The sequence below is a fragment of the Pollachius pollachius genome (genome assembly GCF_949987615.1).
Source record: "Pollachius pollachius genome assembly, chromosome: 2".
Classification (NCBI taxonomy): domain Eukaryota; kingdom Metazoa; phylum Chordata; class Actinopteri; order Gadiformes; family Gadidae; genus Pollachius; species Pollachius pollachius.
The window spans coordinates 52,312,561-52,329,767 of record NC_136935.1 but is presented as its reverse complement, the minus strand read 5'-3'; the positions used below and the strand labels follow the sequence as shown (position 1 = coordinate 52,329,767).

At 52.0% G+C, this 17,207-nt stretch overlaps 3 protein-coding genes across 3 annotated transcripts in view; 1 reads left to right on the top strand and 2 right to left on the bottom strand.

The window, feature by feature from the left end:
- Positions 1 to 921: 921 nt before the first annotated feature.
- On the bottom strand, positions 922 to 6,433 carry poll (polymerase (DNA directed), lambda). Its single transcript, XM_079730163.1, is given in 10 exon segments — positions 922 to 1,310; positions 2,218 to 2,386; positions 2,557 to 2,685; positions 2,975 to 3,148; positions 3,782 to 4,012; positions 4,014 to 4,112; positions 4,288 to 4,399; positions 5,094 to 5,391; positions 5,776 to 5,886; positions 6,318 to 6,433. Coding segments are annotated over 9 exon segments (1,683 nt in total). The 5' UTR covers positions 5,885 to 5,886; positions 6,318 to 6,433; the 3' UTR covers positions 922 to 948.
- A 200-nt stretch (positions 6,434 to 6,633) lies between these two features.
- On the top strand, positions 6,634 to 9,953 carry dpcd (deleted in primary ciliary dyskinesia homolog (mouse)). The gene is made up of 6 exons (XM_079730161.1): positions 6,634 to 6,723; positions 7,095 to 7,175; positions 7,535 to 7,656; positions 8,514 to 8,647; positions 9,005 to 9,107; positions 9,586 to 9,953. The coding sequence occupies exons 1-6, from the start codon at positions 6,660 to 6,662 to the stop codon at positions 9,688 to 9,690; spliced, it is 609 nt and encodes a 202-aa protein (XP_079586287.1). The 5' UTR covers positions 6,634 to 6,659; the 3' UTR covers positions 9,691 to 9,953.
- A 2,807-nt stretch (positions 9,954 to 12,760) lies between these two features.
- fgf8b (fibroblast growth factor 8b) overlaps positions 12,761 to 17,207 on the bottom strand; it is a gene marked incomplete at both ends in the record, with an annotated part of 8,459 nt that continues 4,012 nt past the window's right edge. The window contains 4 exons of the mRNA XM_079730416.1: positions 12,761 to 13,063; positions 13,749 to 13,855; positions 15,400 to 15,583; positions 16,070 to 16,106. Coding sequence (XP_079586542.1) covers positions 12,761 to 13,063; positions 13,749 to 13,855; positions 15,400 to 15,583; positions 16,070 to 16,106 — 631 coding nt within the window. The remainder of the gene's footprint in view (positions 13,064 to 13,748; positions 13,856 to 15,399; positions 15,584 to 16,069; positions 16,107 to 17,207) is intronic.

Sequence of the window (17,207 nt, the reverse complement as noted above, 5' to 3'; positions counted from 1 at the left end):
GGCCCAGTCCCTCTAGGGGCCCCCCTCCCAGTCCCTCTAGGCCCCCTCCCAGTCCCTCTAGGGGCCCCCCTCCCAGTCCCTCTAGGCCCCCTCCCAGTCCCTCTAGGGGCCCCCCTCCCAGTCCCTCTAGGGGCCCAGTCCCTCTAGGGGTCCCCCTCCCAGTCCCTCTGGTCCCCCTCCCAGTCCCTCTAGGGGCCCCCTCCCAGTCCCTCTAGGGGCCCTCCCAGTCCCTCTGGTCCCCCTCCCAGTCCCTCTAGGGGCCCTCCCAGTCCCTCTAGGGGCCCCCTCCCAGTCCCTCTAGGGGCCCCCTCCCAGTCCCTCTAGGGGCCCCACTCTCAGACCCTCTAGGGGCCCCACTCTCAGACCCTCTAGGGGCCCCCCTCCCAGTCCTCTAGGGGCCCAGTCCCTCTAGGGGCCCCACTCTCAGACCCTCTAGGGGCCCCCCCTCCCAGTCCCTCTAGGGGCCCTCCCAGTCCCTCTAGGGGCCCCCTCCCAGTCCTCTAGGGGCCCCCCTCCCAGTCCTCTAGGGGCCCCACTCTCAGTCCCTCTAGGGGTCCCCCTCCCAGTCCCTCTAGGGGCCCCACTCTCAGTCCCTCTAGGCCCCCTCCCAGTCCCTCTAGGGGCCCAGTCCCTCTAGGGGCCCCCCTCCCAGTCCCTCTAGGCCCCCTCCCAGTCCCTCTAGGGGCCCCCCTCCCAGTCCCTCTAGGCCCCCTCCCAGTCCCTCTAGGGGCCCCCCTCCCAGTCCCTCTAGGGGCCCAGTCCCTCTAGGGGTCCCCCTCCCAGTCCCTCTGGTCCCCCTCCCAGTCCCTCTAGGGGCCCCCTCCCAGTCCCTCTAGGGGCCCTCCCAGTCCCTCTGGTCCCCCTCCCAGTCCCTCTAGGGGCCCTCCCAGTCCCTCTAGGGGCCCTCCCAGTCCCTCTAGGGGCCCCCTCCCAGTCCCTCTAGGGGCCCTACCAGTCCCTCTGGTGCGGCTCCCTGTACGGGACGCCCAGCCGGCTGAACACCTCCTCCTCCGTCGCCGTGGCGACCGGGGTGCCGGTGTGCACCTTGACGCTGCCCTGGCGCACCACGCCCTGGTTCAGCGAGTGCTCTGATAGGCTCATGCTCTTGGTCTTGGCCAGCGCTCGCAGCGAGCGGTTGAAGTGCGCCGAGCCGGTGAAGTAGGTGACGGCGCAGGCGTACTCGGCGTACGGCACCACGATGATGTCCAGCCGGCGGTGGCGGCAGCCGGGCCCCGGCAGCCGGCACACGCCCATGTACTTCTTCTGCTGCCCGTTGTCCTCACTGCTCACCAGGTCGTCTGTCAGGAACCCTGAGGTCACAGTGGTCACAGGGCGGGGCAGTCACAGGGCGGTCACAGGGCAGGGCGGTCACAGGGTGGTCACAGGGCAGGGCGGTCACAGGGTGGTCACAGGGTGGTCACAGGGCAGGGCGGTCACAGGGCGGTCACAAGGCAGGGCGGTCACAGGGTGGTCACAGGGCAGGGCGGTCACAGGGTGGTCACAGGGCAGGGCGGTCACAGAGCAGTCACAGGGCGGTCACAGGGTGGTCATAGGGCGGGGCGGTCACAGGGTGGTCACAGGGCAGGGCGGTCACAGAGCAGTCACAGGGCGGTCACAGGGTGGTCATAGGGCGGGGCGGTCACAGGGTGGTCACAGGGTGGTCACAGGGCGGGGCGGTCACAGAGCAGTCACAGGGCGGTCACAGGGTGGTCACAGGGCAGGGCGGTCACAGGGCGGTCACAGGGTGGGCACAGGGCGGTCACAGGGCGGTCACAGGGCGGTCACAGGGCGGGGCGGTCACAGGGTGGTCACAGGGTGGTCACAGGGCGGTCACAGGGTGGTCACAGGGCAGGGCGGTCACAGGGCGGTCACAGGGTGGGCACAGGGCGGTCACAGGGCGGTCACAGGGCGGTCACAGGGCGGTCACAGGGCGGGGCGGTCACAGGGTGGTCACAGGGTGGTCACAGGGCGGTCACAGGGTGGTCACAGGGCGGGGCGGTCACAGGGTGGTCACAGGGCGGGGCGGTCACAGGGCGGTCACAGGGCGGTCACAGGGCGGTCACAGGGCGGGGCAGTCACAGGGCGGTCACAGGGCGGTCACAGGGCGGCCACAGACGCGTTCAACCAGAGACACTAAGTGCCAGGACGTACAACATACTATAAGTGTGTGAGAGGCCCAGGTAAACTCTGAACAGTGAGTGTGACGTCCCGTCATACCGCTGTGGTGGAGGCTCTGCAGCACCCGGCTGAAGACCCCCCGATGGGAGCGCCCGTCCGGGTGGGTGATCAACACGTCCACGTCGCCGCACGTCGCCTTCCCCCGGCGGTACGACCCGCACGCCATGGCCAGGAGGGCGGGGTCTATGGCCAGGACCGCCTCTCTCACCTTCACCAGGCACACACACACACACACGTTAGGGGCTATGGGCTAGGGTTGGGGTTTCCCCTTAGTGAAGTCATTTAGACCACCGCTCCCATGAAGCATTACCAGCTCTTCGATGGGTTAAGGGTTAGGGTTAACATTAGGGGCTAGGGTCAAACCACCGTTCCCATTACCAGCTCTTCGATGGCCCCAGCCTCTTCCCGGGGCATGCGTTCCAGGAGGTCATCGTAGTGCTTCAGTCCGATCTTCTGAGTAGTGCTGAGTACGGCCTTCGTGCGAATGTCCTCCAAAGTGCGAAAACCCTAGAAGAAAACCAGAGTGAAACACGCGGTGACAACGCGTTGGCTTTGTTCACCCTCAGCCCGCCCTGCCGGTGGATGACTCCAGCGTTTAGCTGCATCCAGGTGTTGACAGCAGCTGCAGGTCGTCTGTGGTCAGTTACTCCTCATCATGTACTCACTGGTCACTAGTCCAGGGCTGAGGTCAGACACACAGCATCGAGAACTGGGTTTCACAATCTAGTGTGAGTGTGCGTGCATTATGAACCAGTGTTGTGCAGAGCGTGTCTCCCACCCCCCCCCCCCCTCTGACCTGTTGGTACCACAGCTGGGCGGTCTTGGCCCCGGCCCCCCAGATGTTGCTGAACAGCTCCAGGACAGGGACCGCCTCCCCCATGTTGTCCAGTTTCCGCAGATGCCCGCTCTCCATGATCTCATCGATCTTGTCCGCCATGCGTTTGCCGATGCCTGAGATCTGACACGCCTCCTGGGACCAACACGGGGAACATGTTCACGGTGAGGGCCTAGAGCAGGGGTCCTCAACAGGTCCGAACCTCAGAGATACTTCAGGGGTACGCAGTGAAGCCAACGGCTTCTTGTTGGATACAAACGCCCTAAATGACAGAGGTACACGTCTGGTCACGATATTGGACTGGGCCAGGGTCCGGGGGCCGGGGGTCAGGGGCCAGGGGTCAGGGGCCAGGGGCCAGGGGCCAGGGGCCCGGGGCCTCGTGTTGGCTACCCCTGGCTCAGACCATCTGTTATAGAGTTGCCTCTCACCCTCTGGTCACAGGACAAGGATCGTCTAACCATTCAGAACTCTTTCAGACCCGTGAACCGTGGTCCAACCCTGTCGGACAGAACTAGACAGCGAGATAACTTCCTGAAAACCCTCCAATAAATCCAAAGCGCTGGACTATTAACGTTTACCGACGTCTTCGTCCATGTTGTAAAACGGCCACACATTACTGAAATAGGAACAGGCCAATTTGACACGGCGGGAGCAACACAAATACACAGACCTGCTACATGACAGTGAAACTAGAGGAAGCCGTATCCAGAGTGCCTGAGCGTAGCAGCTCCGCCAACGGGTACTCCCAGGCCGACGGTGGGGACCCACCTGGTAGGACGTGACGGGCTTGTGGTAGCTCTGGAGGGCGCTGACAGCCTTGGAGTAGCTCAGGGCCCTCCAGCGGTCCCCCTGGTGGCTGTAGGCCTTGGCCAGCACCTCCAGCTTGTCCGTGATGTGCTGGTTGAAGTTGTGGCTCTTGGACTCAGACGAGCGGGCGCAGACCCACTTGCTGGACACCGCCGTGTGTTCGTCGGGGGTCCGGGGCGGGGGGGGGGCCGGCGGCCTCCTCTTCGGGGGGGCGGCCGGTCAGCAGGGCCTCCAGGTGCTTCTGGGACACGCTGTCTTCATCGTTCACCTCTCCGCTTTGGCTTTTTGGAGCCTGAGGGCGGGACACACACACACACACACACATTACTGAATACTTCCTGTAGAAATACAAAACACCTGGGCACAAAGGTAGACTGATCTTGCTAATTCCAGGTTTTGAACAGAACATGATGAATAACAAACAACATGATTAACGATGCCTCCTACTATTAGACCGTGCTTCATACCGTTTCCTCTGTTGGTTCTCTGGAGGTGAGCGCTGGCTCCACTGGGTTCTGTTTCTCATGAGGGGCGTTGGACGACTCTTCCGGTACCGTTACTTGTGGTACGTTAGACTTCCTGTTTGGAGAGTCCAGAGAACCGGGAGATAATTAAAACGCCACTAAGACACGAACAACAACATTCAAGGGACGTTTTTCCGATAAAAAGTAGTATGAAAATGGAATGTCTGTGCTGGTTGTGCGGCATGTGGCTCAGGAGGAAGAGCAGGTTAGCTGGTAACCGGAAGGTCGCTGGTTCGATCCCCGGCTCCGCCTAGCGGAGTGTGGAGGTGTCCCTGAGCGAGACGCCCCCCCCCCGACTGCTCCTGACCAGCTGGCTGTCGCCCTGCCGGGCTGACACGGGCTGTGTGAATGTGTGCATGAATGGGTGAATGTGTGCATGAATGGGTGAATGTGAGGAAATATTGTAAAGCGCTTTGAGTGGCCACTGGTTAGAAAAGGACTGCATAAAGTCTGTTGACCATTCATGAATAATGGAAGATACAGACTGTATTGCATTGATCATGAAAGAAGTGTAAGTATACTGCGTACACACATAATAGATGCAATGGCACTATGTGGTGATAGATAGGTCAAACCTTATTAATCCCCCCGGAGTGGAAATCCCTTTGTTTTAGCATTGGAAATCACAGGATATAATACAGTACAATAAAAATAATAATTAGTGCTAATGAAAACAAAAATTGATTCTAAAATGATGATAGATGCTAATGTTTTAGCGTTATTCTACCAAAAAACATTTTCCTATTTACCTATCGGAGATGAGCAGACTAAAGCAGCCGGTGTCCACTTGCTGTTTGGCGGTTATACAGGCGCTCAACCAGCTGCACTTCACCAGCCCGACACCAGGGGGCAGGCGTTCCCTCTTCAGCAGGCGGAGGGCGCGATCGCTCTCCATGCTGTCGTCCACCACTACATGAGTTACGGCCGAGCCCAGGGACTTCTCCGTGTTTCCTCCATTCTGGAGGATTTGTCTCTGGAAGATCTGACACCTGGCGTTCCCGATGCCGGCCGGGAGGATGAACGCCGTGACCCCTGTGAATAAGCTCCCTGGAAAAGACATCACAGACATTAGTGGGATTCAATTCAAGTAGATGATATTTCTACAGCGCTTAATCCCAGGTACATTCTCAAAGGGCTTTACAGGCCGTGTGTTTATGACCACCTTGACCCCCCCCCCCCCCCTCGCCCCTGACCCTAGCCCCCCAGAGGGCAAGAAAAGCACACGCAACACATGCGCACAACACACACACACACACACACACACACACACACACACACACACACACACACACACACACACACAGAAAACACTCCCTTAATTAGAAAGGAAGAAATCTTGAGAATCGTATGGCTCTATAAGTCCAGCGAACAGCCTCCTTGCTGTCACTCTTGTCCACTCCCAGTATCATCAAGCCTCAGTTCATTAATCACCGGAGGATTCTCCTGAGGATCCTCTCTTAAGCGGCGGACCCTCTCTTTCCTCCCCCCTGGGGCGCTTCACTTTGGGGAAAGCCTTCAGCACCCCGTGGAGAGACTCCATGACTGAGGAAGAGGAAGAGGCATGCATTAATGTGTAAGTAATGAAGACTTCTTTTTTGTTTAACACAATAATCCTCAACCAAGCTATGTTATCATGACCAATGATGCACATTTCTAAAGAGAAGAGGACTCAAGAGTGACTTTTATCATAATTGTCCGACACCTACTTTTATGATTTGTGGAATACAGAAGGAGACTTAATATCGTGGCGCATATATATATATATATATATATATATATAGAGAGAGAGAGAGAGAGAGAGAGAGAGAGAGAGAGAGAGAGAGAGAGAGAGAGAGAGAGAGAGAGAGAGAGAGAGAGTTTTGTATTCATGTGAAGTGATGTGACGCCAACACCGCGTTAACTTTGAAACTCCCTCAAATAAAAGAGAGGTATGTTCCGTATCTCTTCATCTCATTTAATTAACGATAACTTACCTTAATGCACTCTTAACCTGATCCAACTATAAAAGAATCGTTCGTCTATAACATATAATATAAAGATTTGGCGTTACCGATACGGACCGGCTTTCCGTGTTCGGACAACAACATTGTGTCGCCAGAGGTTTAACTTCCGGGTCGGTCTTCTTCTATGATTTTATGAATTATTTGATCGAATACGTCCATGGAATTATGTCCAAATATAAAATTTGAAACAAAGTTAACTTTGATGTTATTAATTTACCCGTTTTATTTATTCATAGATATTAATATCGACCGAGTTACCGTTAACCCGGTTGCCGTGGTGACGGACTGTTTGCGGATGCGGTCCGTACCATCATGGCTGTGCAGTGCTGGGAAGACCTCCTCAAGTCCTCAAAGAAGACAGCTTTGGTGCACGATGGTGAGCGTTGATTCACGTGTTAAAGTTAGAGTTGGGGATGTCGGTTTAGGGGATGAATATTAACGTGTTGTTACGTTTGGGAAGGTTAAACGTGTTCTGTTGTGGTAGCTCAGCCTGCTAACTCTGCTAACGAAGCATCATCTCCACGTGTGATCTGTCCAGTGATCGAGATGTGTCATTATCATGCTTAATAGGTTTCATAATGAGTTTTTCTTTCTAACGTAATCAATACAATAAATGTGACATGTCTGACTTGTTTTTGTGGTTTGCACTTTCATACTTTACGCTGTGTGAACGTCCTCCCAACCTCCATATCCATCTTGAGTTTCTCACCAGTCTTTTCCATCCTTTGCCCCAAATCCCTTCTTCAGGGAAAAGGAAGATCCACTACCTGTTTGAAGACGGGAAGGAGATGGCGGAGGAGTACGACCTGACGACAGACAACCTGCTGGGTGAGGAGCAGACATCAGTACCTCATGGTGTCTGTTGGAGTCTCGCTGCTGAGTCTCGTGTATTTCAAGGCATTTGAAGGCATTTTGTATGTTGTATGTCCTGAAACTTAGCATTGTGTAGTATCTAATCCTAGCTACCTCGGTTGTATACGGTGAATGGGTTAAGCTAGTGGTGGTTAGTACTTGGCTCTATGAACATCCTTACTGTACCGACAGAGATGTATTGTTGTTTCTCTTTCTTCTGACAAATGGACTTTAAACTTTTTGTAAGTCGCTCTGGATGAAAGCGTCTGCTAAACGCCCTGAATGTAAATGTAAATGCAATAAAGTTTATTTGTTCCACCAAACGTCGGTTTCAGTGAGGAAGTGGCGTTCCAGGACTCCTCTGGGCGCTCCGGGCTACTGGGAGGCAGAGATCGGAGAACCGCTCACTGCTTTGGCGTTGGTGGACTCGGAGATGATCAAGGAGAACTTTTCCAACGTGGGTTTGTACGGTGAAGGTGCAACACGGAGTCAGCAAGGACCGACTGACGTCTGACACGTGGCTGTCACTTTAATAGATAGATAAGATAATAGATAATATACTTTATTTGTCAGACAGGTCTGAAATTAGTTTTGCGTCCATTTAGTTGCTCCGTTGTGACTGTGAACACATACATGTTACATTAATAGTCCATAGTCTACATTATAGGGCATTACATCACACACCACAAACAGAAAACAGAAAAACACAAACACATAGAAGCCAAAAACATACAAGTCCCGTCACCTTCTCCTTGATCTAGAGATTGATTCAGTGTTGAGCTTGTGGGTTGATTGATGCACAAAAGAGTGTTTCAGTTTGATCTTCTTAAACTGGGGTACTCTGAATCTGCACTTTGATGGTAACAGTTTGTATTTTTTGTTTAAGACGTGGCTACTGTTAGAGACGATGTTATGAGCCAACCTTAACATATTCTCCATAACGCTCTACGTTCATCGATACGCCGATATATCGTCGGCCTTCCTCGTGAGTCGATGCCCTGGCGCCCAATATCGTTTTAGTTTCCATTATTATTTTTTAAATAATAATGATTAAATTGACTGAAAATCTATGTTTGGACCGTGAATAAAGACAGAAATCCAGGACTTATTCGTCATTAGGCATACATCGTGATGTATTTTTATAGGATCGTCTCACAATAGATTCATTATCGCAGAATCACTGTATCACGATATTATCGGTATCGCGGGCCATGTATCGTATCGTATCGTGAGGTACCCTGCGATTCCCTCCCCATGTCATCAGTTCGGTATGATGAGATGTACGTGTAACTGAGCAATTTGTTTGCCTTGTAGCCTGTCTTCCTGCGTCAAGACACCAAGACCACGTTTCAATGGAGGATCCGGAACCTTCCGTACCCCAAGGAGGTGTTCGGCGTGGCGGTGGAGCCCGCAGACCGATGCTGCGTGGTTAGAACCTCCAACAAGAAGTAAACATCAGTGATGAAACACTACGGTGGTTCTATGAACATCCTTACTGTAGCGACAGAGATATATTGTTGTTTCTCTTTCTTCTGACTAATGGCCTTACTGTCAGTCATTTTGGATAAAAGAGTCTGCTAAACGCCCTGAATGTAAATGTAAATATACATATATAGCCCATATAGATATCTGAAATTGCATGTGAGAGCTCAGCTCATTAAAGTGAACCTCTTGCTCTGTATGTGGCCACCCTATAGATTGCGCTATACACAACGTACGGCTCTGTATGTGGCCACCCTATAGATGGCGCTATACTCAATGTATGGCTCTGTGGTTCTTATGGCCTGTGACCTTTGACCTTCCAGGTATTACAAGAGGTTTGTTGTTCCCGATCTGGACCGCTGTCAGCTGCCGCTGGACGGCTCCGCCCTGAGTTTCACGCACGCCAACAACACACTGATCATCAGCGTACGTTCCGGCAGATATTACCAATACTGTTCTGATTTAATAACTGATAGATAATCGTCTCTGTGTTGAACATAATTATCCTCATTCACCGAGCTGCGGTATCATGGCCAATGAAACACATTTCTGAGGAGAAGAGGACTGGAGAGTGACTTTTTATCATAATTGTCCCATTCCGGGCATGAGGCTCAGGAGGTAGAGAGGGTTGGCTGGTAACCTGACGGTTGCTAGTTCGATACCCGGCTCCTCCTAGCTGGCTTTCGCCCTGCGTGGCTGACTCCGCCGGAATGTGTGTATGAATGGGTGAATGTGAGGCAGTATTGTAAAGCGCTTTGATTTGCCACTGGTTAGAAAAGCGCTGTATAAATGCAGTCAGTTTACCCGTCATTTTATTTCTATCAAAGCCATTTATTATGTGTGGAGCACAGGATGAGCCTTGACGTGGTCGTGGAGGTCATGCTGCTTCCTCTCTCCGTTCCAGTACAAGAAACCCAAGGAGATCCTGACTCTGGAGCGAGACCTTCTGCGGGAGCTGAAGAAGCTGGAGTCCACTGGCCAGGGGGAGGGGGACTGTAAAACGCAGTGACTGTAAAACGCAGTGACTGTAAAACGCAGTGACTGTAAAACGCAGTGACTGTAAAACGCAGTGACTGTAAAACGCAGTGACGGTAAAACGCAGTGAATGTAAAACGTAGTGACTGTAAAACGTAGTGACTGTAAAACGCAGTGACTGTAAAACGCAGTGGCTATAAAACGCAGTGAGGGCGATGGTGGAGGCGGTGAAAGGCTTCACACTGCAGACTGTTCGTTCTAACCTCCGGCCTTGGATTAACTTGGCGCGTTGGTGTTCAATATGTTTAAACCATTACACTTGATTGACTGGACTTGAGACGCAGGACCATGGTTTGATCAATTCTTTCTGCTGTCTATAATGTATTTTTGATAAAAATGATAAAGACTTTGAATATTTCTGGTTTGTGTAGTGTTGTTGTATTGTGTTTAAGTTATTTTGAATATTGTTGAAGTTCCTTAATTATGAATCGTGTAAGCTGTTCTTCTCCACCAATAGTGAACTGGAGGGCCTCTTAAGCCCCGCCCAACAACTTGTTCTCTTCCATACGATGAGAAACCAGTACAACCTGCTTATCCCAGTAGAGTGTTACAACCTGCTCCCAGTGCAGTGTTACAACCTGCCCCAACACACACAGCCTGCTCCCAGTGCGGTGTTACAGCCTGGTCCCAGTGCGGTGTTACAGCCTGGTCCCAGTGCAGTGTTACAGCCTGGTCCCAGTGCAGTGTTACAGCCTGGTCCCAGTACGGTGTTACAGCCTGGTCCCAGTGCAGTGTTACAGCCTGGTCCCAGTACGGTGTTACAGCCTGGTCCCAGTGCAGTGTTACAGCCTGGTCCCAGTGCAGTGTTACAGCCTGGTCCCAGTGCAGTGTTACAGCCTTGTCCCAAGGTGTGGACTGTGTCCTCCCGTTCAGTGAATGCAGTGCCCCACCTTGACACATCTGCTCTGCTGATGTGTTCTCTGACACAGAAATAATATAAGTACACTTGTTATCTTACCCTAGCTATCTGTTGTATACGGGGAATGGGTTAACCTAGTGATGGTTAGTGCTTGGCACTTGGTTCTATGACCATTCTTACTGTACCGACAGCGATATGTTGTTGCTCTGGATAAAAGCTTCTGCTAAGCGCCCTGAATGTAACTACTGTGTTGGTCCTCCGCTCTACACTCCGTCAGCGTGGAGGTGAAAGAACGACGGACACAACAACACGTTAAAAAGAGACGGTTTCAACAGAGCCGTCTGCTTCTTTTGGCCTCTGCTCCAAACCAAAAGCCATTGTGCTGTAGGACAGAGAGGATATCAACACATTACAACAGTCTTAACCACTCCAAAAACACACCGCTTGCGGTTCAGCTTTTTCACTCAAAATATAACTCCTCTCCTCCCTTCTCTCCTCTCCTCTCCCTCCTCTCCCTCCTCCTCCACCCTCCTCCTTCTCTAAAGCTGTGAGATGCAGAGAAGGCTTCAATGGCTTCAAACGAGGAGTCTCTGCCCTCTGGCGCGTGAGAGAGGGATGGGGTCGCTCCGTTCAGGTCCTCCCTGCCGTTTGGCCTCTGTCCGTCAGGCTAGACTGCTCCTGGCCTTCCTTTCTCTCTCCTCCTTTCATTCAGGAAGGCCCCCTTTTCCAGCCCCCCCCTCCTAACCCACCCACCAGCTCACCCCCCCCCTCCCACCAGCTCACCCCCTCTTTCACTTGATGCCACATTTCTCCTCGCAGCACCCCGGTGCTGTTTCCTCTCCCCTAGGGACCGGGGCCGATGGCTCACTGTCATTTATAGCCTCTCCTCCTCCTCCTCCCCCTCCATCTCCTCCTCCTTCCCCCCCCCTCCATCTCCTCCTCCTATCCTCCTCCCCTTCTCCTCCTCTCCTCCCCGTCCATCTCCTTCTGCATCTCCTCCTTCCCCCCCCATCTCCTCCTCCTCTCCTCCTCCCCTTCTCCTCCTCTCCTCCCCCTCCATCTCCTCCTCCATCTTCTCCTCCCCCTCCTCCTCCTCTCCTCCTCCCCTCCTCCTCCTCTCCTCCCCCTCATCTCCTCTCCTCCTCCTCTCCTCCCCCTCCATCTCCTCTCCTCCTCACCCTCCTCCTCCTCTCCTCTTCCCCCTCCTCCTCCTCTCCTCCCCCTCCTCTCCTCCTCCCCCTCCTCCTCCTCCCCCCCCCCCCCCCCTCTCCTTCTTGATAACCGCCCGGCCCTGTGTTATTATTCCGGCCCACTATTGTACGCCGCGGCCTTTGGAGCAGCTCTACAAAGGCCCATTTGATCACGGCTATGGTGAGCGATCGGGAGCAATGCGACTACATGGTGGTAGCCTTTGTTCGGGGCCAGAACGCTGGGCTGACCTCATTGCGTTGAAGGCATGGCCCGGCCATTCAGGAGCGAGTCTCACTCGCTGAGCACAGTGAATCCGGTGCTCTGTCACAGATATTGCCCCTCAGTTATCTGGGGTTCGCAGACCAGGAGGAGGAGGAGGAGGAGGAGGAGGAGGAGGAGGAAGACAGAAACAGAGGAGGGGACAAGCGACGTGGAACGCCGGTTCTGCTTCTGGAAGCTTCTGGAGACGAGGGCATGGAGTCACACGGGTCGTTTATTCGTTCATAGTGGTTTTAATATACCCTCCGAAATAAATAGGTCAAATATTTAAAGAAATGTACAAATTTTACAATAAAAAATATATTCATATGTGTAAAAAAAAAAAAGGGCAAGAAATGTACAAAATTTCCTCTAAAAGACGCAATAGAGTTTCTATTGAAACTTGTCACCATGAATGCTCTTGCCCCCGGGGTATCCCACAGGTAGCTGCCCTGTCTCCGTTAGTGTTTACCCCCCGCTCCTCAGGCCCAATAATCACACCTCAGCCTGTCATCCTTCACCTCCATTAAGCTCTTCAGTCCAAACACGTTGCCCGCCTGAACCACCGATGACAATAAACCCTTTTCTCCTTCTCTCTATAAATGGAAGACGCCCAACCTCAGACCCGGTCCCCGGTCGTGCTCGTCGAACCAGAACCCGCCGCCGCGCCGCGCGGGTCGACAGGAAAGGCTCCAGGCTCCTCTGGTGGTTCTCCCCCCCGAGCCCCCAGTCCACTCTACGGCCCCGGGCCCCTGGCCGGGCGCTGCGGGGGGGGTTTGGCCCTCCCTCTGAAGGGGTGGACGGGGCCGGGCAGCGGCCGGGCGTCGAAGGGCCGGCGCCCGCCCAGTGGGGGGCCCCTGGGCGGGCGCTTCATGAAGTGCGCCTCCCGGTGGTGCTGCTGGGTGCGCGAGGCCTTGCGCGGGCGGCCGCGGCGCGTGAAGGCCATGTAGCGGCCGCCGTACTTGGCGTTCTTCAGCGCCGTGTAGTTGTTCTCCAGGACGATCTCGGTGAAGATGCAGTCTTTGCCTCGGCCTTTGCGCTGCAAAATGAGGGAAAGACTCGTTCAGGGTTCACCTGGACTCTGCAGAGGCTCCCCCCTCTTACCCCCCCACACCCCTCTTACCCCCCCACACCCCTCTTACCCCCACCCCCCTCTTACCCCCACACCCCTCTTACACCCCCACACCCCTCTTACCCCACCCCCCTCTTACCCCCCCACCCCCCTCTTACCCCCCCACACCCCTCTTACCCCCCCACACCCCTCTTACCCCCCCACCCCCCTCTTACCCCCCCACACCCCTCTTACCCCCCCACACCCCCCTCTTACCCCCACCCCCCTCTTACCCCCCAACACCCCCCTCTTACCCCCCCACACCGCTCTGATGCACTTAATGTATGTCGTACGTCCTGGCACTTAAAAACAGCACTTAGCATCATGTAGCGTCTTATCCTAGCCGTCTCTGTTGTATACGGGGAATGGGTTAGCCTGGTGATGGTTAGTGCTTGGCACTTGGTTCTATGACCTTCCTTGCTGTACCGACAGAGATATATTGTTGTTTCTCTTTCTTCTGACAAATGGACTTATTAAAAGTCGCTCTGGATAGAAGCGTCGGCTTTATGCCCTAAATGGAGATGGGAATGGAAAGCATATTCCCTCCTAATCCAGGTGGTAAGGTAAACTGAGTTCCATGGAGGTCCGGCCGGCGGTGGATGCTGCTCCTCACCTTTCCGATCAGCTTGCCCTTCTTGTTCATGCAGATGTAGTAGCCCGTCTTGGCTCCTCTGATGCGGATCCGACTGCCGAACGAGTCCGTCTCCACCTCCAGTTTAGCTGCAGCCACACGAGACACAGGTCCAATGCACTCTGGGGTGACTGCATGTTGTGTTGCATTGGGCTACAATCTAAACCAAGCTGTCCCTCCATGAGAGCGTCACGCAGTCACTGCTGATTTTGGGAAGAATTTGAACACTTAAAACTCAAACCATTGTATTGAGAGGCTCTTTGTCAGAGGATGGCTGTAACTGCTTAGCCGCGATGCGGTTCAGACCGCACAGACTGGTCAGACTGGTCAGACTGGGCCAAACAAGAAGGACACAACACAAGAGCAGAAGCTCCAAGATGACCAGGTCTGCGGTGAAGTGGTGACCTCGCTGAGCCGTGGAGAGGGAGGCCATGAAGCCGGCCTCAGACCGCCTAGCATCCAGCTGGGTCCACCCTGGAGCGACCGAAGCTAACCCAGCAGAATACTGGGTTTAGCATGTAGCGGACCGTAGCTAACCCAGCAGAATACTGGGTTTAGCATGTAGCGGACCGAAGCTAACCCAGCAGAATACTGGGTTCACCCTGGAGCGACCGAAGCTAACCCAGCAGAATACTAGGTTGGACTGGGCTTAGCATGTAGCGGACAGAAGCTAACCCAGCAGAATACTGGGTTTAGCATGTAGCGGACGGTAGCTAACCCAGCAGAATACTGGGTTTAGCATGTAGCGGACAGAAGCTAACCCAGCAGAATACTGGGTTTAGCATGTAGCGGACAGAAGCCAACCCAGTAAAATACTGGGTTGAACTGGGTTTAGCATGTAGCGGACAGAAGACTGACTGGGTTTAGCGTGTAGCATACAAAACTACAACAGAAATTGAACAGCTTAAGCAAGAAGAAAAAGTGTGATTATTGCCCTTAGTGTCGATCAGTAATTACAACCCAAACATTACACATTACACATTACAGTTTGAACAATTAGCCAAAATAAATTATTTAGTGTACAGTGCCACATGTTTAACTTCCTTCAGTAGCCACTATGTTATCTATTTTAATGGATTAATGGATATTAATTGAAATGATTGGTTTCTCAGGATACTGATCCAATCACAATAGGCGAATCATTTGAAAGATTTAAAAGAACTAAGAACTAAGACCTTAGATGTTAACATTATTTAGAAACGTAGACATATTTTACTTGGCCGACCTCAAAGAGTTTCAAAGCAACGCAATGAACTGTGATGTTAAAGGGATGTTCTGAACAACATGGTCAGTTCTCTGGTCATAGGCCTTTAAATTATTAATCACCTTTGGATTGTCTTTATATTATGATATATCATTGATAGATGATCATCTATTATCTCCTTTAGATTATTGATTACCTATAGATTATCTTTACATTATGATCTATGATTGATCGATTATTATCTATTATCTTTTTTAGATGATGATTATTTTTTGATTATCTTTATAATATGATCCATTTTTAATAGAATAGCATCTATTATCTACTTCAGATAATTGATTACCGTGCACCGCCAACCTTATCAGTTCTCTGTGTTGGCTTAGATATTTTATTAATGACTATAGATTATAGATTATTGATGATGATTACCGTGCACCGCTCCGTCTTCCGCGTTGGCGTTGATCCGCATGTCGCCCATCACCTGCACGTGTTTCCCGCTGGTGCGGCTGTACAGCTGGTAGGTTCTGGTCAGCCGGCGGCTGGTGCGGTCCGAGAGGCGGCTCTGCTCCGTCACATGGTGCCGGAAGTTCGGGGTGGAGGACTGCACGGAGTTCTGCCGCACATGGAGAAGAACCGTCAAACCGGGAGGATCAGACCGGGTTCACACCGTGATGATATCAGCCTGTGAAATCTCAAAACTGCCTCAATGGCTCAGCCGCAACCCCCCGCTCTTAATGCCTTTTTACCCATCTTTTTGTCACCTCAATATCTATTTTTAAATAAGATTTTAAATATAGCAGTACATCGTGGCCCTCCTCGCCCCAGCAGGGTTCCATCACCCCGGTGTCTCTGATCTTTCACCTCTCCTCCCGGAGTATTCCCCTGAAGGTGTTTCTACTCCAGCGCTGCGACACCCGCACCTGGTCTATCCATCAGCCCTCAGCCCGCCTCACCTCTTTACCTCTTTTACAGATGTGGGAGTTGTGATTGAACAGAACTCAGAGTAAAATGTTTTCATTGTGATTGAACAAGTTGCAGGGCTTTAGATGAGAAGAGCACATTTAAATGTAAGATCAGCGGTGTGCGTAATGTGCGTTACCTGTGCGTAAATGCAGATGGCCACAAACTGGATGAACCTGGAGGAGACAAACGTGTTAGCCTGAATGTTGATGTTTCTTATTTTGTAGCACTTAATGTGTTTCAGCTCAGATGATGTTTAGTGGCTTTACTCACAGATAAGCTGATCTCGATCTCCTCATCCTCATAGATCCAGGTTAATCCAGATAGGATGTCAACTCGGTCTTCTCCTGTTGGATATGCGAAAGTCTAGTGATGAACCAAACAGACTAATAACTATGAATCAAATAATGATGGAGATCCACTTGCGATATCCGTATGCCCAAAGTACCAGAAGTTACTTCCAAACTCTCATTCCGGAGAGAAACGAGCTGTCATCAAACGTTGTCCATGAACTTCAGTCAGACCCCTCCGTGTCACTCATCCTGAGGTCTTGGTGTTTGTCTGACAGGACATCCAAGCTCCACATCCGTACAGGTTGAGTGTAGATTCGGTGTTAAGCGATGATCGATATCATGCGTAAATCCGTTACGCAGGGAACTCCGATGAATCAATGTTTTAGAAAAGTCCGTTTAGGATGTTAGACTTCCAGAGCGTCATCGAGGCTTTTAATGTGAAGGGATGCTGCTCTCTTCTTCCACGGTCGGCTCGCTGTCTCAAGTGTGTTCCTAGAGATGGATCTCTCCCCCTCCACGGTTAAGTCCTCTCTCTCTCCTCCTCTTCTCTCGTTCTTCCTCAGAGCAGCTGGGAGGAACTTCACATGTGGAAACTTGTAGAGACGTGTTTTAAGTGAAACATAACGCCACCTGTAGCGTTGTATTTTAATGCTGATTAAGAATTCACGTATTGCTGCAGGATTTAGGGATGTAGAAAATTATAGAGCTTTTCATAGAGCATGAGAAGTGAATCTGACATTTAGTCAGTTCACAGACCATCAATTATCAATCAATTAAACAATCAAACGATAGATAATTAACGGCTAATTATACCGCTATTATAGGCTAATTAACTCGACAAAACCGACATCACACTTCGTTTAAAAGATAAATGTTTATAAGAAAATCCTTTCCTGGGCTGCTTAAGAAGTAACATCTTTATTACAGATTATTAAATATTAATTAACCACATGATTATACTTTTTTTCATTGCTTATTTCTTCT

Bases quoted from the DNA above. Each gene is read 5' to 3' on its own strand.
- dpcd (XM_079730161.1), top strand. From the start codon at position 6,660: ATGGCTGTGCAGTGCTGGGAAGACCTCCTCAAGTCCTCAAAGAAGACA. The intron at 6,724-7,094 runs GTGAGCGTTGAT...TCCCTTCTTCAG, and splicing joins GACAGCTTTGGTGCACGATG to GGAAAAGGAAGATCCACTAC. The intron at 7,176-7,534 runs GTGAGGAGCAGA...CGTCGGTTTCAG, and splicing joins GACGACAGACAACCTGCTGG to TGAGGAAGTGGCGTTCCAGG.